This window comes from Pomacea canaliculata, linkage group LG4 (assembly GCF_003073045.1).
Source record: "Pomacea canaliculata isolate SZHN2017 linkage group LG4, ASM307304v1, whole genome shotgun sequence".
Lineage (NCBI taxonomy): Eukaryota > Metazoa > Mollusca > Gastropoda > Architaenioglossa > Ampullariidae > Pomacea > Pomacea canaliculata.
In genome coordinates, this window is record NC_037593.1 from 14,288,994 (window position 1) to 14,315,710 (window position 26,717).

Genomic DNA, 26,717 nt, shown 5'->3' on the forward strand with positions numbered 1-26,717 from the left:
TGGTGAAATGGTACCTGGAATTATGAGACAATATAAACATCTGAAGTAGTTTTAAAGGCGATGGGGAGGAGCTAGTGAAGAGACTTATGCATATCAATTTAATTTCCAGTGCATATTGTTGATTCAAGAAGTAAACAACACAACACATTCAGTAAATAAAAGGTTATACACAAAATAAAATACTTACTGCTCTCACTGCGACGGCTAGTAGCCGTGTTATTGTTGGTAGTAGTAGGAGGGCGAGTTGTAGGTGTGGCAGTAGTAGGTTCACGCTGACGGATTGCCCACTGCATGGTCTGGGGAGCCTGTAGGGTGCGCTGCCCATGGGCGCCTGCTGCTATGGCAACAGTAACTGATAAGCACCACACCAACGTGTCAAGTGAATGTGATGCACAATAAGTTAGATTCTTCTTTGTTTTTTGTTTTAACTCTCAAGTCCTGGTGTTCACCATAAACACTATATTGGTAAATGCATGGATTCTTTTAACATTTAAAGTAGCTGACATAAAAAATACATTTGAAAACTCAAAAGAACAAAAAAGGTATATACACAAATGTACTATTTTTAATTAAAATTATTTAGCTATGTTCTGAGACTGTTTTTCAAGTCAAAACATGTCTATACAGTTTGTCTTATCCTGCACTTGTCTACGCTCATAAAACATTTCAGAAAAATTTAAAACACAATAAAATATCTTAAACACACAATAACGATGTACCAAATTAGTCCCAACATTAAATTCTATGAACTGTGTGTAAACCAAACATAAATTAACAGACCCCTGGCAACTCATTTTTAACTACAGATGTCCATAACTTGAAAGTTCATTAACTTGGGCCTGCCAGTACTTATTATAAGTTTTTGTTCCCAGAAATCTCCACCCACAAGCTTTCACTTGTTTGATTTTTACATATAAGAAACTTCCCTGGCAAATCGCTGACCACAACTAAATTTTTCAATGCAATTTCTTGCATAATACTGACAAGGAAACAACTGCACATGAATGCCAACAGCCTTTGTTTGTAACCATATCACAATAGAACACAGAGATGTTCTCACCTGGAGTTGAACGCCTCTCTAGCTGCTCGTCCATGTAGACAAGCTCATCCTCGTGCTCTTCACTCTCGCCTGCCTCACTTTCATAATCCTCCTCTTGATTGGATGACTCGCCAGACTCTTCATCCTCTGAGAAGTGAGCCAGACTCCCAAGACCTAAAGACCAGACACCTTAATGTTGTGAGGGTGAGAAAGAGTTAGGAACATGTTCTTGAGCTTCAGTAAAAGACAAGCAGCTGCTTCTCAATCGGTAAGCAAATGCACAATTAGTAAACATAGTTTACAAGAGGAAGCAAACCTTAATCCTAAAGATATTTTCAAAGTAGCATGCCTCAGCATGACTTCTCACCATGCAACAAGCGGAAATCCCCAATGCCCCTAACTCACTGTTTATCTCTACTTCTTCAACTTGTAAAACAAGTGTTAATTCTGTTAGCTGCTACATCATAGGTGAACAAGACAGCTACTGAGATTATGTTAGGATTTCAATAAATGGAGTCCCTCAAACAGAAAATAAGGGGCTTCTTCAAAGTCAACAAGATGGCACATCAAAATTAAAGCATTTTTAGCCATTTTAACTGTTTCTTCGCGGAGTTTACCAGATGATATGACCATAGGAGATACATATGTAACTTTACCATATGTGACCCTCCACAACGAAATGAGTCAAGTCGGAAATTTGAGATTTGCATAATTGCATATTTTAAAAAAGTACAGGCTCTGAACTTTATTTTGATGTAAAAGTTGTTCTTCTAGTCCTAACATTGAGTGAGTTAGAAACGTTTGCAGTGTGAAAGTACATGGCGGCCATTTTGAGAAAAGCTGGTTCAAAGATTAGCGTCGAGATGGCCGGCCAGGTTTGTTTACTCCTAAACTTTTGCAGAAAAATCTTTAGATTGGTTAATATCTGAATTATTCTTTAAAGAAGTTGAACATACAGACTCCGGGCTTTCTGGCAAGGTATCACACGATGGGGTTATGACTAGGAAAAAGTATGGAAACAGCGTTTGAATTTCATCTGAAATCGGTATGGATCGCAATAGGGTACCTCGATTAAAACGTATTTAAAGTCGATTTCTAACTTTTATTTTAACATAGCAGTGTATTTTCCTGATAGTTTAATAACCAAGGAATCCATTTTTAAAGAAAAGTCAAACTACACAAAACTGACCTCTATCACCTTTTGGGGCCCCAAGCACAAAACTGTTCCGTGCGACGTAACACTCATTTCGTCGTGGAGGGTCACATATGATTCAAAACCACGTGAAATTTTCTCCCCTAACTTCAAGTCCCCTGCTTACCAGTGGCACCACAGCTCAGGGGGGTTACCTTCCTTGCTAAATAAGCACAAATTTATATTCTACGGGCCTATGGCTTGCTCAGTCACCTCCCAGTCCCCAGCATCTAGACATCTGAAACTGACCTGCATCAGAACCAGCAGTCGCAGCGGTCACTGCACTGCGCTGTATGCTGACATTGTCCTGGTTGCTGTGACTGCTTTCACTGTCGCTCTCTGACTCTGCCATGAGGTCCAAGTCCATGTCACTCTCCCCTGGGCCTGTGAATTGTCAGTGTAGTTGTGAACAAGATGTCAGAGTGGTTGTGAACACTGTTAGTAAGGATGTGAATGAGGGGGCCATGTGGATGCGAGGGTGCGAATGAGACGATGTGAACAAGGTAAAAGTAATTTTAATCAGATATGGTGTTTGAATAGTCTGGTAGTAAAGCAGCCTTATTTGAGAATGTCCTCCTGCCATAATTCACAGAACAAATGTTTGAATCCATATGTACCAAGTTATTGAAAATGAGATGTAACATGTAACAATAAACATGACAGCTTATCTGAGTCCCAATAAGCAACAAACCCCTCTACTGATAATCTTTCCCATATCTAAAAAAGGAGTGCTCCCTACCATCTTCATTGTCAGGTGGAGGTGCCTCGCGGTCATGCTCTGGGTTGTCATCATGGTCTGAATGTTCCGACTGTCGATCTTCATGGTCAGAGTGGTCCTCATCTGCATGCATTCCATCTCCAGCCTCCACCTGGTGCATAAGTGGCATGTGGCACAATTATGAATGCTCAACAATGAAGAGCTGCATTTTCAAATCATGAAACCAAGCAAGGAGTAATGGTGAAACATTTTTGTTTCCACACTGATGTTCCCCTTACCCACCATTGTGCCTGAATACATGTGAATATCTGCACAAACTTGCACATGCTGGTGTTAACATGTTGTGTGTGTGTGCAGTTAGATATAAGTGTGCAAGCTTTTGTGCACATTAACATAAATCATCTCTCACTATTTAGGTCTACAACTAAAGGGATTTACAGGGCAGAGCCATTTATAAGTATTGTGTTTGGACCATGTACTGCTGACAGCTACCTTTTCTAATCAAAAGGTTTTACAAGACATTCTACAAAAAAAAAAAAAACAACCCAAAAACAAAATAGTAACCCACCTCTGCTCCAACTCCCTCTGTCTCTCCCTCACCCTCGTCCTCATCATTAGCAGGGGGGACTTGTGGATGAGGATGAGGTGAGGTACGTGGCAGAAGTGCAATGTTGTCCCGAGTGCTGTCAACTGAAGCTGGACGTGGAGGCAAAGGGTCTGTGGCAAATACTTCTTCACTGCCCTATCAAGATCAGCATGCAAAGAAAATATTTTCAGAGTTGGATGAACTTCTTAGTTTAGATTCATCCTATCTACTGAGTAAACAGTCTTCTGGATTTAATTTTTTTTACTGAGAGAACTGTTAAGAGCTAAGCACAAACAAGAGGCACAAAACTATGATATATTTCAAGTGAATGTATGCCAGGTTACACAATGTATGCACGCACACACATACATCTGTACTCATCTTCAAGAGCATACATACATACAAGCCAGCCCTACCTGCACTGCTTCCATATTGGCGCTGACTAGGGAGAATGGTGCTGTGGGCCGTGCTACTCCAAGCCGAACAGGGGTTATAAGTGAAATAGCAGTCTGACACAGCTCTGGTATTGCTACACTTACGAGCGCCTGGAATGCCCGACGACACTTAATGATGGGCTGACAAGGTGGAAAGCTGGCACTGAAAAAAGACAAGGCAAATGATGACCGTTTTCAATGAAATCCTTACTTTTTTTATCACATCTACAACCTTTTTGATGTTGGCAACTCCACAAAAAATTCATTCTTACTTAACTTCCAAGGCTATATCCGAGAAGTTGCAAAGGATGAAAATGCCATTTGCATGGAGTGTAAAGGGATGTTGGGATGAGATCAAAAAGTTATTTGAGTAAGGTGCATCTAGTGAAGAAAAAAAAAAAGAAGAATAAAGAATAAAAATTAAAAAAGCACAACTATCTACCATTTCCTGCCAATACTATTAATAAGTGACCCACTACTTCTAGTCCATGCATGCAACTCTTCCCCCTCATCATGTGAAAACATAAACTTACCACCGTTTTTTGCCAGTACTAGGGATCATCTCAATGTTCAGTACCACATAGACACGGGCCACTGAACGCACAAATCGTCTGGCAACGCTCTGGGCTTCCTCACGACGGTTGGGGATACTATCATTTTGCATTTCACGTATGATGGTTGTCAGCAGGGCATCCAGCATCTGGGTGGAGTCATGTACAGACTACAGACCACATGTGAGCAGACATATAGCCCATGAGCATATCAGAAACACGACAGGTTAAATTTGTGCACAAAAATTCAAGCATTCATTTTTATAAATATCCTCTAGCTTTGCATGCTTCACGAGATAGCAGCTTTAAGAAACAGTATAAATTACAGTATTACCTATACTGCACCTCTGCAGATGTGACAATCATCTCAGGCAATCATCAAATTTCTGACATTTAATAAGAAATTATATGCATATGTGTATGTTGTCTCTCTACATCTTGCATAATGCCAACAGATTTGTGAGCACCCTACCTCCACACTGCTCTTGACCAGAGACAATGTGTGAACTTGTCCAGGCGTGCTGTGCCACTTTGACTTTCTAGGTACATCTGCTCTTCATATACCACCTCTCCGCCCCCTCTGGAAAGACATTATCACCTCTCATAGATAAGTGCTAAATATGACATTCTACCTCGTGAAAAAGGTTGTACAAGGAAAATTCTATTGTTACCGATCGACAATATCTGAAGAACACAGAATGATGACATTTGCAGTGAGGAATGTTACAATATAAAAATACAGTCTACAGTGCAAGAATGGGGCAGGACATCGTACCCAATGTTGGTCTGTTTCTGTCCACTGTTAATCATGGCTTTTACTGCAGTCCAGTCATTCAGAATTCGTTCCAGTGCACGGCGACCAAACTTTGGGGGTTCTAGGTCATGTTCAGGCATTTCCAGATCTGAAAAATGGTTAGCACCTTGTACTTTTTTTTTAATTTCAAGAAATGCAATATGTCGTATTTCATGCATATGATCAAAAGATTACTTTTGGAGATTTACACTAGTTGCCTGCAAATTTTTTAAGCATCATGAACCCACAAGATCTCTGCTTCACATTAAAAAGATTTATCAAAAGATCTTATATATGGTAAATGGAGTTATTAGTTTATGACTAATGACCTGAATGCATATGGTATCTCCTTAGAAAGAAGATAACCAAAGACTTCAAGCAAAAGACATTACGAAGTTTCTTTAGCAATTACAATGTATCAAAGAAACTAGGGAACGGAAAGACCTACATATCCCCTCAAACACTCATTCTTAACCATCTTTTTCATAAGTTTCATGTACATCATCATTTTAGGTTTATGTGTTATTATTATAAAGGCAATTAGCACTTTTCCTAGGACTGTGCAATTCAGGATGCATACCATCTGCAATTTGTGTTTTGCGTGTGGTGGTGACACGGACGCGAGGAGGCCGATAGTTCCGTTGCTCAGACATTTGTCTGCCCACTGTTTGCACCAGAAACAGTAGGATATTCTCTCCTCTGTAATAAGATTTATAAACTAAAGTTAATCATCTTGATTTATGTATCCGTAAATCAACATACTTGTGTGATGAACATTCATGGTTTTGAATATTCCCAGGCAAACTTTGCTCAAGGAAAAGAAAATGTACAAGAATTTTTAGAGTTTAATCAGAAGCAATCAACAAGCTCTTGCATTTTTAACTTTAATCATTTGAACTGTAATAATCAGAAATTTCTCACATAGTATCTACACATCCTCACAAGTGTTCTTATTCTGACCCATGCAAACAGCTTCCTTGGATAGGGTATGTTGACTAGGTCTGTCTCTGTAAGCAGCTTATGAAGGAGAGTAAAGACACGAAGAAGCAAATTACTAATGGTACCTGCTGTTGGGTATATTGACTAGGTCTGTCTCAGTCAGCAGCTTATGAAGGAGAGTAAAGACACGAAGAAGCAAATTACTAATGGTACCTGCTGTTGGGTATATTGACTAGGTCTGTCTCAGTCAGCAGCTTATGCAGGAGTGTAAAGCGAGTGCTCTGCTGACCGGCCACCAGTGCCTTGCACTTGCACTTCTCCCAGCAGTCACAATACGCTGTGGGGGCTGTCTTCTTTAGTCTGCAAGTGGATAAGATTTGTGTTTTCAGTGGCTTCTATTATGTATAGTCTATTTACCATAAACTCTGACCTTTCTTATTACTCATCCACGTCTACAATGTCCTCTTCAAATTCTATCTTAAACACATGCCCTTAGGAATCATGCATCAACACACAAATAATTTTTTTTATGATTTATTTCAAACTAAAATACTTAATTTAAATCCAACACACCATTACAATTTTTACAGTTAGTTCACCATTACCTCCTGCTCAAAAAATCATGTGAAGTCTGTGTCATGGTATCGCCTGCATCCATGCATGGCCTGTGTGATATGAAGATGTCTAAATTCTATTCTAAATGGGAGTTAATCAGACTTAAAGAGCAGCTTTAAGAATACTTACTTGCATTCATGTCCTTTGTGACAGACACGTGCACACTCTGTACAGCAGCAAAGTGTTCCTGTCAGCCCACAAGTCTTGCACTCAAAGATGTCCTGGGTAAAAAGAAATACACACTCACAACTAAGTTGCATAAAAGCATGGAAAGGATGCAAATTTGCTGCAGCAGAAGCATTTCCCAACAGCATCAGTAAAAAGAGATTTACATTGTCCAACATGTCCATGCAAATGTGCACTTTCAACTAATTCATAAAATGATGAGTCAGAAGGGTAGTAATAACCTGTTCTGCTACAATATACACTGCCACATTTGAAGCATGGTAGGAAAATAAACTATACTGCTCAGTGCTTCTGTTACTGATTGTAATATTACCCAGGTGCTGTGCTTCATTCCTGTTGTTAACACTAACATTATCTGGTTGGTGTGCACTGTACTGCTTTAACTGCTCATAAAATTACCTGGTTGATATGCTCTGCACCTGTCCAGGTGAAGCTACAGGTATCATTGGCACACAGCATGTGCAAAGGCGAGTTGTCAAGACTTGAACCAGAGGGATAAATCATCGTCATCAGCGCTCCCCTGTCCACCTCCCCTCGCTCTCCTCGTCCTGCCACTTTTAATGCAGCCGTCATGATGGCCAGACCGGCTGGATATGCACGACCACACACGCCTGCATAAAGGGTGTGCAGCCCTCTGCATTTCTGCAACGTGATGCAGATTCAGTTGCTTTGCTATATGCAAGTGAACTAATTAACAGTATGCTCCAGTAACACAGCTTTTATCTTTTTCAGACTAGAAAAATAAAGCCCATAAAACATTAAAATTACATTTTGGCTCAAGCACATCAAGCAAGCTAAACGATGTTAGGCTTTCATTTTTACAAGATACAAACCACTCCCACCAAAAAATCCCAGCAGGTAAGATTCTTTGGGTTCTACCGTGAGAAGCATGCACTTCATATATTCAAAAAGAGGCTTTGCCTTCAAAACAAGATGCAATAATCCTTGAAGAATCTCATAAAATTTTTCTTGTAATAAGTGTCATAAAGTTATTACCTAGCTGTCAAAAGGGACAGTAGATGAGACTGCATGATGGGCGCCTCGAGAAGCAAGCGTAAAATCTGAAGGCCAACGGTCCGACGTTCCTTATCCTCCAGCTTGACAGGTGCCGCCCCGACTGTTGTGAACTCGCAGTTGGTTCCTGCAGTGCTGGAACCTGCTATGGCTGCTGCTCCAAGCCCACCACCCAGACTAGAGGTGCTAGAGTCTTCAGAACATATGATGCCTATTTTAAAAGGCTCAACCTTGCCAAAAAAGTCCCAACTGCGCTAACTCTTCTCTCATTTTGTTTTTAACTCTTTCAAAAAACATTGCATAGTGTTACTGTAAAACATTACACCAGAGTTATCTCTGCTTCAAAATGCCTCAAAAGAGATTTTTATGTTCTACTTTCAACTTTATACACAGCTCACAAAGATCAATACATTTGTTTGCAGCAAGAATGCATGACAGGAAAGTGCTAGAAGTTAAATGTCAACTCCATGGACTAGAAAACCCTAGGCACAAATATCTACCTGAGTGAACAGAGTCATACGATGGGGGTGGCTCAGTTGGCCAGTGGATGGGAGGGATAGATATCCCTGCCTCTTCACGGTCAAGATCACGCACATCAAGTCCTGTTACACCTCTTGCTGTGGAAGAGGCTCTCCTGATCAGCTCACGCACAGTCATGCTGCTGGAAATAATGTCTCTGAGATGATCTCTTTCATTTCAAACTACCATTTGCAAATAAACTACAACTAAATTTCATTTCTTAGTACTTTTGTTGTGTATCAATAGGTTGGGTTTTTTTTCCCATCAGGTCAACATCACTTCAAAGGTGTAAAAACACTACAACCATTTTTATCTCTGATCACATAAATTTTAGAGAGAAAATTCTACATATTTCTTTAATATGTAAATGTCACATGGAATGCATAAACATGTGCATCACACATGAAATACCTTCGACTAGAAGCCTCCTCTGTTCGCTGAATGGAAGTCAGTGCATCAACAGCAGTGCTAACAACATCTGGCATGCCACCAAAAGAAGCAGTTATGCTCTGCTCTGCAATACACATCAACATTCCATTATTTGTTCAATCTTGACAAACTTTCACTTCATTGTTTGAACAACAATCTATACTGCAACATTATTTCCTTTGTTTATATAGTTTACTGCCTAAGCGTAATGCTGCTACTCAAATATGTTAGATGCAGCAAGTCAAGCTAGTTGCATATGACCCTTTTTACTATCAACACAGGGGTTTAAAGTAAGAAAGTCTAGGGAAGGTATAATGATTAAATTGAGCATCAAAACATGAGCTTTTTTAAATCCAGAATGATATCAGAACTGAGTAAATCATGTAAATATGCTGTACCTCAATGTCTACCATGGAACCTAAAGCTAATACTTCTTCAAACTGACCTGACCACACAAAATAAACAGCGCAGCTCCATAATCAACATTGTAAAATAAATTTTGTAAAACTAATGCCTTTGAGAATTTGCAGCTACCGAAAATAAAATCAAACAAAACTTCAGCACGAGCTCACCTGGATCATAGTCCTTGTTGGAGGTAGGAATGCATACACTCACACACATATGGATGATGTTGCGGTTACCATCACAGTGTTCCCTTAATACTTCCTGCAGAAGCTTACAGGATGGGTTGGATTCTTGTAATAAGGAAAAAAAAAATCAACAACGGTCTTCCTTTGTTAGCAGCACTGATAAGCTTATCACTTCTTTATGATATTTTAAGTGTCAGAATTTGGGGGGAAGTAAGGACTTGTAGTATTGGCTAACCAGACTAAACAGGAGTAAATCTAACTGGTAAGGACTGCAATCAGTAATCTCAAAGAAACTGAATATGCAGATTAACTAAATCAGATTTTTCTTACTACTGAAATGTCATCTTCCTTACTACCAATCTCCACAAACAGTTATCTAACATCATCCTTTCTTTTTCTTAATCAGGGAAAGGCCTCAAATTTAAAAGACCCCTTTTTAACCTTTCACATTGTGAAAAAAATGAACAAAATAGAAATAGTACAGCATACTTATGTCTTCTTCAATGGAGGCCAAGACACTTTTCACCTTGTCCAACTGACATCTCAGAATGTATGGCATTAGTCTCTGATGCTATAAGACAAACATCATCTCCATGAGAGCAAGAGTAACTTGTGAGATCAAAGTTAAATCAAGGTTTCTAAAAAGAGTTTAAAATAAAATCAGAGAAGAATTTCACAAACAAATATTGCTGAGCACGAATCAGAAAATTAAAAGAAACAGTATGGGCACAGGCATGTATAAACTTGCAACTGCCTTTCAAAATGCCATTTTTACTTGGACACAAAGCAAAAATTTACTTAAATCCATGCTTCTTCACACAGCCCTGAATTAAACCTCAAGTCTCATGCAAAAGCACATTCACACACCCCTAAGCTGTCTCTACCTCTCCCCATCCCTAAAACTCTTTACAGTTCACTCAAACATGAAATCATCAAACAATGTCCACTCAGCAAATGATGGGGAAACCATGAATCAGGTCAAGCATCCTCAAAAATAGCTACATTGCCTACCTGTATAGCTAAGGCAACAACAGCTGCCTTATTTTTCTGGTTGAGTGGAACAGCCGGCAAGTGACAGACACGCATGTCCATGCAGGACAGAGGGGGCAGGTCCAGCCACAGTGGATCACGGATATTCTCATTGCAGTCTTTGGCCAATGGGTATATGGCACCATTTCCATCACACAGTGCCATGGGAGAGTCCTAAATAATGCCATCACATGAGAAATGCAGATGTCTCAAACAATTTAAAAAAAGTTTTACAGCTTGACACTACCCACCCTACCCTCCAAAAAAGAAAAAACAAATTCAAGTAAATGCTTGTATCGTCTCATTTAAAATATTTTGTACACATTTCAGGTGTTTCTGGATTTTAACAAAGAAAAAGGGGGAGGGGGAGTTGGGGATTCTATGCTGAGCCAGAAACTAAGGCTCTATCAAGGTAAGGCAGCCAGCTTAAAAACAGATTACTCATGCAGAGAGGAGGGGACCAGGAAGAAAAATAACGGGAAATCAGGCCCCTTAAATGAAATGAGGAGCTCATCAAAACAAACGGATCTTCACAATTTCGACCACTTTTTTTTTTCTTATATGTGTGTATACATATATTTTGATACAGAATGTTACCTAAAATACTTCATTGATCACAAGAAATTGAAGATTAATCACAAAGAGATATTTTTTATTATTGATAAATCATAATTCTTTATTGTTAGTATCTTTCGAGCATCTTAAGTCTGAAAACTTTTTCATCTTTGCATCAGTCTCACTGGAGCTATTAGCTGTTCACATTTTTTTTTATCTATCTCATCATTGCAGAGTTTCAGTCTTGTCACCTGAAACATTTTTCACTATCTTATTTGTGCAGTTTACATAATCGATGTTTTTCTTTATTTTCCACAGCACTACTGATGTTGAGGTCAGCAAGTGATCCTCTCAAACATTCTATTCACATGAAAAATTTTCAATGCTTTTCCTGAAGGTAAATTCTATGAGAAAAATTTATTAGGTTTTGATGGCCAAAGCCCCTCTCAGTCTGCAGTGTAGCACTGCATAAAGAGGCACAGCTTTCCAGGAAACATCAGATTGGGAAGAATCCCTATAAAAGTCAAAGAACAGTTATCTAGCTTGTTTTGTTGAATCTCTAGAATATGCATTCTGCTTTTCCGCCACAGTCCAGTTCTCAACATGCCATTTAAAAAGTCTGCTGACTTTGTTGCCCACTTGTCACTGCTTTCCCAAAAAAACCTGTCCAAGATATTTAATTTTTGATCTTAATAGCTTGCTTTTTCTTCTGCAGACAGGAAGGAGTAGGAAGTGCATGAAATATCTAAAGTGCAGATGTAACATCATCTGCACTTTCTGGGAACCTGTTCTTTATTTTCATGAACAGATTTTGCAAAAAGTGACCATGACAGATTCTCTTTCCTACATACAACATACATGCTGTCAGTGTAAGTTCAGAGAACAACTACAAAGACAGAAAAAAAAAGAAAACAAGAAATAAAAAACAGTTTAGTGGATAGAATCTTTTGAATAATATCTGCTTCCTAAGAGTGAGCCAGTGTGCTCATTTGGTAGTTCACATAGCTGAGGCTGGTAAACATTATTTTATTGTGCTTAAACCACAACGTGCTATCACGCTTGTTTCTTAATTAGAGGTATTTTGCAACAATTCACAACAAAAGTTTCCTAAGCAAGTTGTTTTTGTATTTTACTTGTGGTCTTAGTCTCATATTTCATCACCTGATTTACTGTTCACATCTTCAGGTCTACACACCTCTCATCAGGTGTGTTCACAAGATTAACTTTCAGTTTCTTCTAGTTTGTTACTGCTGCTGTCAGAGGCATCACTTCATCCCTTCCTGGGGCGAAATTTGAAGCTGGCTAGGTGGACTAGCACTTGGTCAGTTTGAACCATCCAATAATTATTAGCGATTGTAGATGGATGGTTTCAAACCAGTGCAAAGAATGCTGAAAATTATTTTGGATGTGTTGCACTGCATGTTGAAATGCAGGCCAGCTATGGTATTTTTGTGGGAACATGGTCATGTTGACCCTAAACTATGTGCCCCTCTGCAAAATTTTGTGGTAATCCCTCAAGGCTGCAGCCTAGAATTAACCTCTGTGTTTTGTACATGCATCCATGAAAGGCAGGGATAAGCAGAACAAAAACAGAACAAAAAAGGCTTAACTATGAAAAGAAATTCAAATCTGATAAAATTAAGGCCTCCTGCACCTATCACCTTCCATAAATAAACAGCAAACATTTAGAAGTATTTTTTTTAAACAGGTGCATGTACGCACAAACACACACACGCATGCACACAGCAAGAACATTTACATACCTCAGAAGAACCATACAGTCGTATGGGCGAGCGTCTAGTGCCCTGAAAAGACTGGGCGTCTGTAGGAAACAGACAATTCTGTTCTAACTTGCCAGTACTAAGATTATGCACAATGTAGTTCAACCTGGATCCATTTTGAGCTACAGCATGTATATCTGAAAAAGAGCAGAAGTCACATTTTGTACTTTGTATCAGAAAAAACAGAGCAGTGTACATCTCATATACATTATAACTTATAAATAAAAGAAGGATTTACACTGTGCTACTACGACACGTCAATGCATATCTGTGTGTGTGTGTGTAGAGAGGACATACAGATGCTCACATCACTTTTCTATATACTCACTATCACAATCGATGGTGACGGCCAATATCTGTCCACTCTCCATCATGTTGACTTTCTTGGGAACCTTCTGGAAGCAGTCTGGATTACGAGGAGCACTCATGCCTTTCATAACCTTTAACAGCATAAGCAAACTTTACACTGAAGTTAATAGTGTATGCACTCATATTCTTTCTCTCTCTGTCTCACACACAAGCTCTTTCTTACACTCTTCACTGGAGAACAATGTAGGTCAGATTTTGTTGTTCCTCCATAAAATTCAGTTTTTTCTCCTTCAAATGTTAATAAAACATTTTTAACAGTGGTGTAAGCTCTGCAATACTTTTTTCTTTCCAACAGTAACAGTTTTTTTATCAAAAGATTTAACTGCCAATGTTCTTTTTTTGAAGTTCTGTACTGCTGTATTTTACACACCCAATACAGACCAAAAAAAAAAAAATTTAGCAGTTGGCTAACATCACACACCACCTGAAGCTCATCCTTCCTCAGTAGCCGACAGTCTTGGAGCAATGATGCTGCAGCATCATCTTTAGCATTAACACCATCCCCGTCCCGACTCTGGAAGCGGACTGCTGCATATGCACCATCAACCTAGTGAAGTTAGAAAGCATGTTAGACTTCACTGCCAGCACTGAAACAGTAGATGATTACTAGGGCATTCAACTGCACTTACATAAGCAATGTAAAATACGGTCAAAATGAAGTGCAAATGTACCTTGAGAACCTTGCCCAACTGCACAGTCCGCATGTCTTCAATAAAAACAACATTCCTAAGTGGCCATCTCTCTTCTTCTTCTTTCTTGTCTTCTTCCTTGATTGGTGTTGTGGCTTTCTTTCTTTCTGCAAACAATTACAGCACTTTCCATTTTCTTTAAACAATATTTCCATCTACAAGCATACTAAACCATTATGTGCATGAAAAGGTAAAATACTAAATAAAGACAAACTGTACATAAATGTTCTAGCATATACAAAATTGACTTAATGATGGGGTCCCAAGAAAGTAACTCCGTTGTAGCCCAGAGAATGCTTACTCATTTTCCCCAGATTCAACACAGGAAACTTTTCATGTTCCATTCGCAAAATGACTTTTAAAGGAGGATTTCAGAAAATAAAATAAACTGCAATGAACTTGCCATAGGAATGACTAATATGCAGACAAAACTAAAACATGACTCACTGAGGGAGGCCGGCAATGATGCACTGCTGTGGTCACTGCAGACAGAGGAGGCAGGTGAGGGGGGAGGCATATCTGTCTTTGTCTCGCTGCATTTGACCTCAGCCTTCACATCGCTACGACTCTCACTGTAACAATGCCTACTTACATTATCTTCACATCTTCCTATTCCTGACTTACAGCAGCTAAACAACAGCAAAAACAGCCATTCTTCTCAAGTGTGTTCAAGAATTTTCATGCACAGTACAAATTGCACAAAATAAAACAATTTTAACCAGGATCGTGTAAACATTGTTTACTTTGGTAAAGGAATGATACCATGACCCCAGGATTAGTCAAAAATAGCCTAAATATCTAGAAGATTTACTCAAAAACAACTATGTTGCACTTTAAAAGAAATATTCATCCACTACTAATTTAATGAGTACTTCATTAACATGGAAAGTAAATTCCTGTTCAGGATGATTTGATTTAACATCATGTGACTAGAGAATATTAAAATTTGGACACTTTACCTAAAGCAATTAATGTTACCTAAATAGCTTCATCCATGGTTATGTGCCTGATTAAGTTTGTCCCTACAATTAACCCATCTATCAATAACAACAAAGTATAAAATAAGAAATGCCACCACATAAAAGCACACGGACATCTTATTTCAGTTTCCAAAAGATTTGTTATCATGCATGTATTAACAAGATATGTTTAGCTGAAATTATGCAAGAAATAAATTGGTCACAGGTTAGTTATGCAAAGCTGATCTGGAGTAATGCAAATCTAGTATAGTCACCACCTTGCTAATGGTCTCAGCCTGAACCGACAGCTGTCACTTAGAAGCCAGGCTGAATCAACAAGATGGCCAACTTTAGGAATGCCGTTTATCAAGGAAAAAGCCATGGCGCCTGCATGGTACAATGGAGTGCTCCGCAGACACACCTACCACACCAAATACAAATATTGTTATGCAGATAGAAGGCATGTTACTCCCAAAATGGACAAAGGATGTGTATTTCACTGCAACTTTTGTTTTAAAATTATATATCAATATTACCAGTATCTGGATAAACCTCAGAGAACTTATCAGAATTATACATTTTCTTTAGGTAATAAAACAGATCTCGTTCCACACCCCCTCATTCCCACTCCCCACACACAGAGTAGAAAACCACAGAAAAATGTCTTACAGAACAAGAAGTTCTCTTAACATTTTTTTAGACAATTACTATATATAATTTGCATTGTCAAGCTTACAACAGCTATAAATTATAGGTCATTTACGTACAGTGGACCCTGCTACAATGTCAGATGCAGGTGAGGAGGAGGTCTCCTTGGACTTTTTTTTCCTGGACCTTGTTTTCTCTAGCAGCTTCTTACGCTGGGCAAAAGGCATGACACCCCTGCATAAAGAAGCATATAGCTGTTATTTAACTTAATGTCTTAAAATAAGCAGATCATATATACTTCACTCAATGGTTATTTTTGTTAATCACGATAATGGAAACAGCCATAAGCATTTTAATCATGTCACTGAAATGGGCTAAATAAAAACCTTACTTTCCCCCAATCTGGCTATTAGGGATCAGTTAAGGCCAAGGAACTCACCACCAGTACAGGGCGCCACTATCCAACTGTGCACATGTATAAAGAGGACAGGCATGAATGGCAGCAACATGATCTGTCTGAAACTCGGTAAACATTGTAGCTGGATGCTCAAGCTTGCTGGATGCAAAATTTAAAGTTTCATCCAGGAGTGTTGCAATCTGGAAACAAATGTCCACAAATGTATCAATGACCACAATCAAAGTGCTAATAGCAAAATGAATTTCACTATTTTTAAATGAAGTGTTTATTTGCAAAAAGTAAACTTTGAAAAGAGTAATGATTGTGGATTCAAGGGAAGATGACCTCCATTATGTGTAAAAGAAGGACAAAACCTAAGAAAGAAAAAATAAAAAGATGAAGGCATCTACTTCTGTAAGGAAGATATAATAATTCTTCAAGTCCTTACCTTGCCAGACTCAGTCAGAACAGATGCTCGTACACTGCAGGCTGCTAGACCTACCAGCCTTTCATTAAGAAGTCCTAGATTGGCTGCTTTTGGATGACGGCACAATGGGTTCTGCAATATGTTCCATGCTTAATCTTATATTCTTGTTTTCAAAACAAACTGTGAAATCCAAGAAAGCCAGAATAAAATAGTTTCAATCCATAACATTGGTCAACATTGAAATTATTACTGACTTAAAAAAAGGTCCTAATCTGTAGGATTTTGGTGTGTTGAACACATATGACCATGAATTTTTTTTTTTATTGGCCCCCATTTTGAAGATATTTGATACAGATCATTTTCTACGTTTCATCAAGGAAATGTATCCAGTAGGATTGTAACAACATCCTAAATAGAATGATGTAATATTGCATCAAATTGCATAATACCCTCATGCACATGTCATTTAGAGTTTATTGCATAATTTTCTGATACAATGCAGTACTACTGCCAGGCGGCTGCTGAAGTAAGCTGACGTCAGCAGTGTACGATAAAGCCCAGTCAGAGAGGCTGAGTGTAAAAGGTGGGTGTGTGTGCTCTGTCGCGCAATGTATAACTTCTTCAATGGATAACGTCTTCTCGAGACAGATCTCCGCTTGCCAGCATGCAAATTCGGAAAAGTGAAGATTTTTATGTAGTCTGAGTTGCCTCTCCCTACACATGGGAGGTCCCTGGCCACCCTTTGATCTCGGACCGATTCAGGGAAGTTCACAGCTTCTAAAACTAGTCTACCCTGCCGCAGTGTGTTTAGGTCGGCAGGTCCTGTGTCACTGGTCAGATTTATGGCCCCTCCTTGACCATCCTGCCCTATCATTAGCTGGAGCGGTGCCAATTTGACCAGTTTACCGTTGGTAGTCTAAACTCTAATTAAACTTTGCTAGAACTAGAAAAAATGTTTTCTACATTGAGCAATGAAAATATTTCAGACTTTGTGGGAAACAGTTTAAGCTACTGTTACCTAAAATTGTTATTATTTTATGCATTTACTTACAATACTGAAAACTGATGTCTCGAAAGTGTGTTAATACTGTGCAAATTTTTGCTATATATGTGGGGAAGTGACATTTGCTAACCAGAAGAAAAGTATCACAACATAAGGGCAGAAAACTACAAGGAACTTAGTAGGAGAAACCTGGCTGCAATGTATCTCTAAAGATCCATTTTCATCATTCCCATCTGGATTTCTTTCCTGACAACTGTGGTATGGTTAATGATTAACATAGCTAACATTTTCATCAAGATATCGCAACAACGGAAAAAAAGATACCAGGGAAAATTGCCCACTACCATGCTGGCTAACTACTGCTGGACACTCCCCAGAGATGCTCCTGAACAGCTGTACAAGAGACAGGCAAAGAAATCTAAGACTTGATTTTTTACAGGCATTAACCATAGGTCCATGAACCACTTAGGCAAAGGGACATGCCTGCTATTTATTACCAATTCAAACCTGCCATGTTGTACATGCTTACTTTGTTTATTATCGATTCAAATGTTGAATTACCCTCTAGGCATTTCTATCCCCAAAACCCTTTACTCACTTCAAGACTCCTGTAGGGCTCACTGTCTGTCCACCGCCAACAGTACAACTGACCATTTGTTCCTATTGCAATCAAGTCTGAATGCATGGCACCAATGTGAGTAAACCGGGGATTGTCTCCATCCTGAAAAACATTCCAGTAGTATCCATGACACCAGCAAGCATTCCAGCAGTACCTATCCTTTCACAATATATATATAGCCAGACTAAAATCTCTGGGCCATTATAACTAAGCTGACAATCAAGCAACATTCAATGTAAATGTTGAATTATACCTTTTCTGTCCAAAACTCAAGTTCCTCTCCTAAAATGACAGGATTTTGAGAGGGCAAGTTAGATTTTTTGGTTCCATCTGTTGACATGCTATCATTTTTATCTCGGTCCAGAGACTTCATATCTTCACGGAATGATTCCAGTCGACGACGATCTCTAATACGAAAGATTTCTCTGTCCCTTTCTAGCTCCCGCTCTCTGTCAACTGTAAAAACATCCAATAAAGAGAAAATATTCAGGTCCCTACCCCTAGATTTAATAAAATATAGAGTAATCTAAGCATCTCAAAATGGCTATTTCTTACTAAAACCTCGTTAAATTGCAGGCATGCTTTCCAAACTTTTATGTCACCACTAAATGAATTTCTGTATTAAGAATGAAAGTAAATATGCAAGTGTTATTCATATATTTCTTCCCTCTATTCATGCTCCCTGCTTTCAGCTCTCACCCCAACCTCCCAGCACACATGCATACATACGCGACTTAAAAAAAAAAAAAAAATACCTAGACGAGAACGTGTAACAGAGCCACGACTGCGCAAGGTTGAATAACCGAACATGTCTTCATTGAACATAGCATCAGCATCAATGATGACAGATGGATGGTCGTGCATGCCAGAGTCCAAAAGAGAAATGAGATCATCTGGCATGCTGTAATCTTGACTATCTTCATCTTCGCCTTCTCCTTCATCATCTCGGCTCAAGAGATTGTTTACAGCCATGTTGACATCAAGATTCTGGTGACAAAAGAGTATTAAATAACATGTTAATTATCACACACTTTTGAGTAAACAGGTCAAATGCTTAAGAAGCCATTCAACACCTTTTTGTAACCAGAGCCAGTCCTAAGTATTTGTATAATAATCAAACTCTATGACTTTTAAATAAGCAGCTTTCAACAAAAGTTCATGAGCATTTTGTCATACTGTCTAAGCTACTTACTGTTCTTTGCAGTTCCCGAATTATCAGATTTCTTGATTTGCCTTGGAGAACCACCTGACACTGCAATGTCATTAATAATTAGCTATTACAAAGAACATATATATATATGGTTCCCAGTCACTTAATCCCCAGACACTTCATCCCCGATGCTTCATCCTTAAAATGAAATTTTAACTATAAAAATTATGAAGCCAGCGAAAAATTTAATTGAAATTCAAATAATTATCTTTATATAAACATCACAATAAGTTTTACAATTAAAATAAATATTGAAATACATTAATAATATTTAAATCATGCAATTAACTTCAACGTCATTTGAACATCTACAACATTAGTTAAAGTATTTTAATTGTAAAACTTATTGTGATGTTTATATGAAAATAATTATTTGAATTTCAATTAAATTTTTCGCTGGCTTCATAATTTTTATAGTTAAAATTTCATCTTAAGGATGAAGCGTTGGGGATGAAGTGTCTGGGGATTAAGTGTCTGAACACCTATATATATATATGAAGAAAAATCTTATCTATTTTCTACAAACACCCCCACCACACCTTTTCCAAGATTCTGAAAATTCACATCACAAAGAAAACACAATTTATGACACAAGGAACAAGAAACAAAGCTATAGATTTGAAAGGGTAAACCGAATGATGCCTTAGATTAAAAAAACAAAAACAGTCTGCTTTAGTCTTCACACTTTTTCCACTTACCTTTTACACACAAAAAGAGGCAAAATTACATACCTAAGCTTAAGTTGTCCACATGTAAAGTGAATTTATTATTTTTGACACATGAGAATGTTTTGTAAACATTGAAAAAAACAAAAAAACTGTTCTTTCCCAAGACGAATAATTTCCAATCACAGGTCTACAGCAGCATGACTTACCTGGTTCACAAGATCCTCAGGCACAATAGCAGCAGGGACAAGGGGTCGGCCACCGACAATGACCCCTGACCTACGAGCACGGCTGACATGCACAGTGCGCTGCATGCGATTGTAACCCTGCTGATTGTTATTTCGAGTGCCTGTCGGTGCACCAGACATAGATGCAGAAGTTGTCCACCTACTGGCACTGAAATACATTGTAAAGTAAATTCAATTCAATGATAAATGTAGAAAACAGCATACTTTCTGAACATGAATGTCTAAGCCATGCTGAAGATTCAGATTCATAGTTACATAATAGCAACAATTTATTTTAAAATGTCAGCAATTCATAAAATGCAACTAAGATTTCTGCACCTTCTGTTTATTTTAAGATACATGCACAGTTTCTCATCAATAGACAAACACAATGTGTTGTTTTATTCAGACATCATTTTTCAACATTTGATGATACTATTAGGATTCTTGTTAGCATTCTATTACTTCACATTTGTTCATCTGAGCCAGGTAAGACTGACATTTAGTCAGAGAAAGTAAATATCCAAAGGAACCTTTCCTTAGCTACAAATGCATGTCAAAGCATTGTCTCGTTTGATTTTTTTTGAAATGAGTTCTATATCACACATATTGGCACAAATAGTCCACCAGTTGCTTTCCTGGACCTGGACTTTGCAGATGACATTAGTCTCCTATCTCATCGGCAGCAACATGCACAAACCGAGTAAGGTAGCAGAGGAAGCAGAGAAGACTGGCTTAAAGGTAAGACCAAAGTGATGAGAATCCAGCTTCAAGGAGAGAACATCCTGGGAACAGATCGCTTCACGTCTTTGGGGAGCATGGTCAACGAGGACAGTGGAGCGGTCGACAACATCAAAAGCCGCATTAACAAAAGGCCAGATATGCTTTCAACAGACTCATCCCATCTAAAACTCCCAAGCATTATCCTTCCACAACAAGATCCCATATTTTCAACACCGATGTGGAGGCGGTCCTACTGTATGGTTCTGAAACCTTGAGAGTGACAAACACCATCAACTCCAGACCTTTACCAGCTGATGCTTACGCCATATTCTGGGAATAAGATGGCCCAAAAAGATCTTCAACAGCCTGTAGAAAAGAACCAACCAAAATGCCACTAGTGAAGACATCAAAAATTGCAAATGGGGCTGGATAGGACACCCTGTGCAAACCAGCTGACACTATTGCAAAGCAGGCACTTGACTGGAACCCTCAGGGGAAGGAGAGTTGTGAGACCAAAGATAATCTGACCTGCGTTTGGGGATGACAGACGAACATTTGACAGCAGTTGTGCAAATTGCCACATTGGAAACATGGCCAGAATTTGAAAGGTTCATGATGGAATTCCAACAGCTTCACTTTAACATTAAATTTGGTAAGCGAACACCGCAATGTATGTATGTTTTCATCCAATTTTCACTATGTTTGTTGTATAGTCTCATGATGTGCATTTCTGGTATGTTACCAGCCTGCCTGCATAGTTAAGAATTTTGAGACTGGCCTACAAAAAAGAAAACTTTGTCCACACTTGTTTTAGAACAGGGATGCACAACCTACGGCCCGCGGTGCCATCCAGCCCGCGAAACTTCTGCCCACAGTGCAGGAAATCGGCATATTAGTAATAAAAAAAGACCTAAAAAAACGAAAAAAAAGGAAGAAGAAGTATTTATCCCCACGTAGGGGCGTCTCTCAATCTTTTTTTCGATGGACGAACATTTCGATTCAGTTCTCCGACTTGGTGTCTCTACGATGAGGCCGGAGATTCAGAAGTTGGTTTCGGGAAAACAACTTCAAATATCCCACTAATTACTACATAATTAATGGTAAGTACAACTTGTTTCTAATAAAAAATGGTATCTGCTCTATTTTTTTTTTTTTCCTTTTTGTATTTTTGCGGTGAAGTGGCCCGCGACACGGCTGTCCGAAATGGATATGGCCCGCGACACGGCTGTCCGAAATGGATATGGCCCGCAAGCCTGAAAAAGGTTGGGCATCACTGTTTTAAAAAAGAGTATCCTGCACATGGATAGTAATTTCCAAAAACTAGGATGCTCAAAATCACCATAACTTATGCTTCTTTATTCGTAAATCATAACTCTATGAAGTCTTCTTCCACTTGTTTGCCTGCGACTCTTCAAGAATAAGAAATTCTGACATCTTTTGCAGCAAGTAACCTATAAAGAACTGTCAGGTCATTGAGAATATTGATCTCTTCGTGTGACATCATGACCACACAAACATCTAATGGGTCTTTGCCAAACTAATGTTCAACAAAAACAGCTAGCACTTATTCAATGTTTAAGACTGTAAAAGAAAATAAGGACCACCTTGATGCTGGATTAGATGAGTTTCCTTGGGCTTCAGACACAAGTACCATAGGACTCTCCACAACCAATGTACCTCCACGAGGTCGAGGGGCTGGTTCTCCAACATTGTCTAGTTTAGAGGGTCGGCTGCAGAAATAGGTAAAACAGTGTCTCATCAAGTACTGGCAATCAATCAATTTTTTTGACAGGATTCATTTCTTTACAATTTTTGCTATACTTGAACAAAAGCTACATTAGTTAATAGGCATTCTCATCAACAGAAAAGAAAATTCTCAGCTAAAAAATTATAGTACAAAAATATTTATTATACATCAACTACAATAGGCTAGGTGATGAATGGAAATGTGTGGCTTATACAAATATCATTGTAGAAAATCCGATGCCACTTCCTAGAAAAAAAATTAGTTCTTGCTGAATGTGACAGATTACTGGGTCCCCCCCTCCAGTCTGAATGGTAAGAAGTAAAATGTTCAAATTACTTCAGGTCGGGTTTACTTACAAAGTCATTAACATAGGAATGCACAAGAAAAGTCATACAAGAATTAAACTTAAGGTCATCATATTTACTTCATAAAATGTTTGTCTAAATTTTAGCATTATAAACATAAAATTATTGACAGTGAACACATAACAGGGTAGGTAGGTTTTCTGTTCACTGCCACCAATGTTGTGAGGTTTTTTAAAGGTCTACCTTCTATTATGGCATTGCCACTGGGATTTAAAGTTGTAAATTATAAAACAGAAAGCAACTTTTCCAACACTTGTAATAGTGTCAAAATGACTAAAGATTCTTCAATGCTTAATGCACTCTGATGCCCTCAGTTGCAATATGCTTATGTCTACATGGAACAGTTCTATAGGCCCACAAAAAAGCTCATGGCTTTAGACCAACATTTTGACACAATTTGAGTATCTAATTCTTATAGCATAGTTTTATACCACAAAAACAGCTCCCTCTGCCTCTACTGACACAAAGCCTGCTCTTTCGAGATATGGATATGGGGATGCTGAAAAAACTCAGTAAAAATATCCACCATATGAACACCTATGTACCACTTATCAGTTTACAAATGCAAATCAGCTAGATCTGGACAAAGTGTGCAAGTCTGGGAAAAACAACTTACGTTTTTGTATCAGCAGATTTGTTCAGGTCTAAACGATCAATAGCAACATGGTAGGAAACTCTGCAAACTTGCCCATCCTGGGAAAAAAATCCATTTAGAACATTAGAAATGCTGTTGTCAAGGACTTTTTTTTTTGTGCATTCAAGCACACCATATACAGGTATACAAATACATTTTTCAATAACTTCTAAATATTGAAAACTAATGCTAAGGAAGGAGAAGGAAAAACATTCAGTGCTTACTTCAAGCAGCAAAGCGATGTGGCTTGCACTCATCACACACTGACTGATGGTAACATTACGAAGTGAGGAAAGTGCCTGTGAGGCATGAAAGCCATGTCGGTTCAGCTTTTCTGACACTTCACGCAGTCTGAAAATTAGAATTAAAAGATGGGTTAATCTGAATCACAAACCTGTGCTGGCAACACTGCCAATGACAAATCTTTATTAACGAGAGGTAAAATAAGCAAGAAAAAGTTTTTTTCCATTTAGCCCTCGCCCTTTACGGGGAAAAAATTTACTAAGTAAATGAAGTAATTAAGTATTATGAGAATAATTTGTAGTTAACATAGAAAAGAAGGTGGATATGTACAAAGTGGTTGTTAAGGAAAAATATATATATTTACAAGGTTTCCTGGAGTTGGGAGGTATCTTAAGAGCCCTCATCTTATTGTCTTCAAAGTATTTAGGTATATGTCACTGAAAGCAGTTCATGGAGTTCAACTGCTTACAATGGAGAGGGAGGCTGTTCTATAGCATGTTCCCCGAGCATTTCAAACTTGCTTTAAAAAAGTGTAATCTAGGATTGGGAATATTTAGTTTTGGAGCGAATCTACTGTTATTGGAGGAAAATAAAAGAAAGAAAGTCTTGGCGATAGTTTACCCATCAGTATTTTGTGCATGAAAATGCATTTATTAAATTTAAGTCTGTCTTTTAGAGAAAGGACGCCCAGAGAGGTGAAATCATTTGGGTCTATTTTCGGTTTTAGGAGAACTGTTTTAATCGCTCACCTCTGAACACTTGCTAGAGGTTTCATGGAAACTCCACTAGCGGAGTCCCAGAGGGTGGATGAATAGTCACCCACAATGATTGTCTGAATGTAAGTAGTATAGAGAGTTTTCTGGTGTGAGGGTCTAGGAAATGTTTAATTCTTGACAGCTGATAAGACTTTCTTGGAGATTCTTTTGTTTGTGGATGAGATGTGTTCAGACGACAACAGTTTAGTTTATTCCTTGTTGCTCCTTTGAGGAGGATAGGGCCGCAACAACACCTCGCCAGCAGACCTGGTTTTGGGCGGCCCCCTTCAGCTGGGCCCATGTGCTTCCGATGTCCTTTGCCTCGCTCTCTACTGTTCTTTTGTCTGCTTTGGTCTCCCAACTCTCTGCTTCCACTGAGGATTCCAGTCAAGTGCCTGCTTTGCAATAGTGTCAGCTGGTTTGCGTAGGTGGGTCCTATCCAGCCCCATTTGCGCTTTTTTAAAATTTTGGCTTGTGGCATTTTGGTTGGTTCTTTTCCACAGGCTGCTGCTGGAGATCTTTTCAGACTTCATTTCCATAATATGATGTAGGCATCGGTTGGTAAAGGTCTAGAGCTTGTTGTTGATGGTGTTTGGCACTCTCGAGGTTTCAGAACCATACAGTAGGACTGTCTTTACATTGGTGTTGAAGGATAATGCTTGGGAGTTCCAGATGGGGCGTAAATTGTTGAAAACATGCCTGGCCTTGTTGATGTGTCTTTTGATGTCATCATCTGCTCCCCCATCGTTGTTGACCGTGCTCTCCAAATATACGAAGCGGTCTGTTTCCAGAATGTTCTCTCCTTGAAGTTGGATTGGGAGTTCCTGCTTGTTGTTGATTCACATCACCTCTGTCTTCTTTCTGTTGACTTTTAAGACAGTCTCCTCTGCTAGCTTACTCAGTTTGGTGGGACTACGATAAGTTAGTGTCAATGGTAACACCCATGAGTTTGTGGAACTGTACTTCCATTATTGATTAAGCGACGATTTTGGATACTCAGAAATGGGGTAGTTAGTTTTGTCTTTTCTGTCTGGTTGTTGGAAGCATGACGTCAGTTTTCTGGGGGTTGAGTGACATGTGGTTTGAATCAGTCCAAGCCTGAACCTCATCAATCCTAAGCTGTAGGAGGGAAGCAAGTGACTCAATCTGTTGGTAGTGTGCGTGTATTGTGGTGTCGTCTGCAAACATTTCACAAGATTGGGATGTGTTGGGAGGAAGATCGTTTATGTATATGGAGAAAAGAAGAGGTCCTAATACTGACCCTTGAGAGACTGCATTCTAGACTCCCGCTTGCCGTAAGAATATTAATTATTATTAACATATCCACAATGTACATGTGATTTTCTCAGAAAGTTCTAGCAAGTTTTGTGTAAATAATTTGTAACGTTCTGTAATTAACGTGGATTCTAATTCATCCGCAGATCGGGATAGTAACACATCTCATTTCCAAACATCATAAATTTGATGTGAATCATTACTTTATTAGTATTACGTTAAAAATGTTTCATATAGATTTACGACACATCGAATTATACTACCAGTGCTTTCAAGTTTCAAATAAACTTCACAAGTAAAACAAGTAAAACGAACGGTATGGGGGGGTAGAGAGAGACTACAGCGATATTTTACGGCGCAGACAAAAACCAAAGACTGAATAAGAAACACGTTTTCGACAAACCTGTCGTTCAACTGGTCATCCGTCGCAGGAAGAGGTTGTACAATAAAGTGTAAAGAAGTCATTTCAAAGTGTTGGTTAACAAATATGGCGAAGGAAGGTCCCAAATATCGAATAATTCTGTAAGAAATTTCTTAAACACCGTCTGTTAAACGCGATCTACACCATTCTGAACTAGACTTGGGCTGAATTTGGATAACAATCTCATTGGACAAAAATCTTCATGCAACATTATTCGTCCAAAGCTCGAAAAAATTATTACTTTATTAAGGAATCTTCTCAGTTGTGATCTACTTCTTTCATTTACTGATAGGTTTATACAAATTATCAAAATACATTCACTGGATATCAAAAGACTCGACTAGCAACCATTTCGAGATGAGGTTGGTAAT

At 38.6% G+C, this 26,717-nt stretch overlaps 1 protein-coding gene across 1 annotated transcript in view; it reads right to left on the bottom strand.

Moving 5' to 3' along the window:
- Positions 1-26,717, bottom strand: part of LOC112561560 (E3 ubiquitin-protein ligase UBR5-like) — a 38,569-nt gene extending 11,852 nt beyond the window's left edge. Inside the window, 39 exon segments of the mRNA XM_025234118.1 lie at positions 188-352; positions 1,061-1,213; positions 2,481-2,615; positions 2,971-3,100; positions 3,518-3,691; positions 3,952-4,132; positions 4,503-4,690; positions 4,861-4,867; positions 4,993-5,100; positions 5,296-5,422; positions 5,894-6,012; positions 6,466-6,612; positions 6,997-7,088; positions 7,453-7,667; positions 7,670-7,695; positions 8,050-8,260; positions 8,568-8,728; positions 8,998-9,100; positions 9,588-9,710; positions 10,095-10,176; positions 10,617-10,808; positions 12,953-13,107; positions 13,299-13,410; positions 13,764-13,886; positions 14,011-14,135; positions 14,476-14,600; positions 15,266-15,408; positions 15,755-15,869; positions 16,075-16,232; positions 16,481-16,591; positions 18,061-18,183; positions 18,335-18,537; positions 18,837-19,068; positions 19,274-19,333; positions 20,166-20,352; positions 22,511-22,636; positions 23,635-23,711; positions 23,877-24,003; positions 26,329-26,717. Of these exon segments, the coding sequence (XP_025089903.1) occupies positions 188-352; positions 1,061-1,213; positions 2,481-2,615; positions 2,971-3,100; positions 3,518-3,691; positions 3,952-4,132; positions 4,503-4,690; positions 4,861-4,867; positions 4,993-5,100; positions 5,296-5,422; positions 5,894-6,012; positions 6,466-6,612; positions 6,997-7,088; positions 7,453-7,667; positions 7,670-7,695; positions 8,050-8,260; positions 8,568-8,728; positions 8,998-9,100; positions 9,588-9,710; positions 10,095-10,176; positions 10,617-10,808; positions 12,953-13,107; positions 13,299-13,410; positions 13,764-13,886; positions 14,011-14,135; positions 14,476-14,600; positions 15,266-15,408; positions 15,755-15,869; positions 16,075-16,232; positions 16,481-16,591; positions 18,061-18,183; positions 18,335-18,537; positions 18,837-19,068; positions 19,274-19,333; positions 20,166-20,352; positions 22,511-22,636; positions 23,635-23,711; positions 23,877-24,003; positions 26,329-26,390 (5,203 nt within the window). The 5' untranslated portion in view covers positions 26,391-26,717.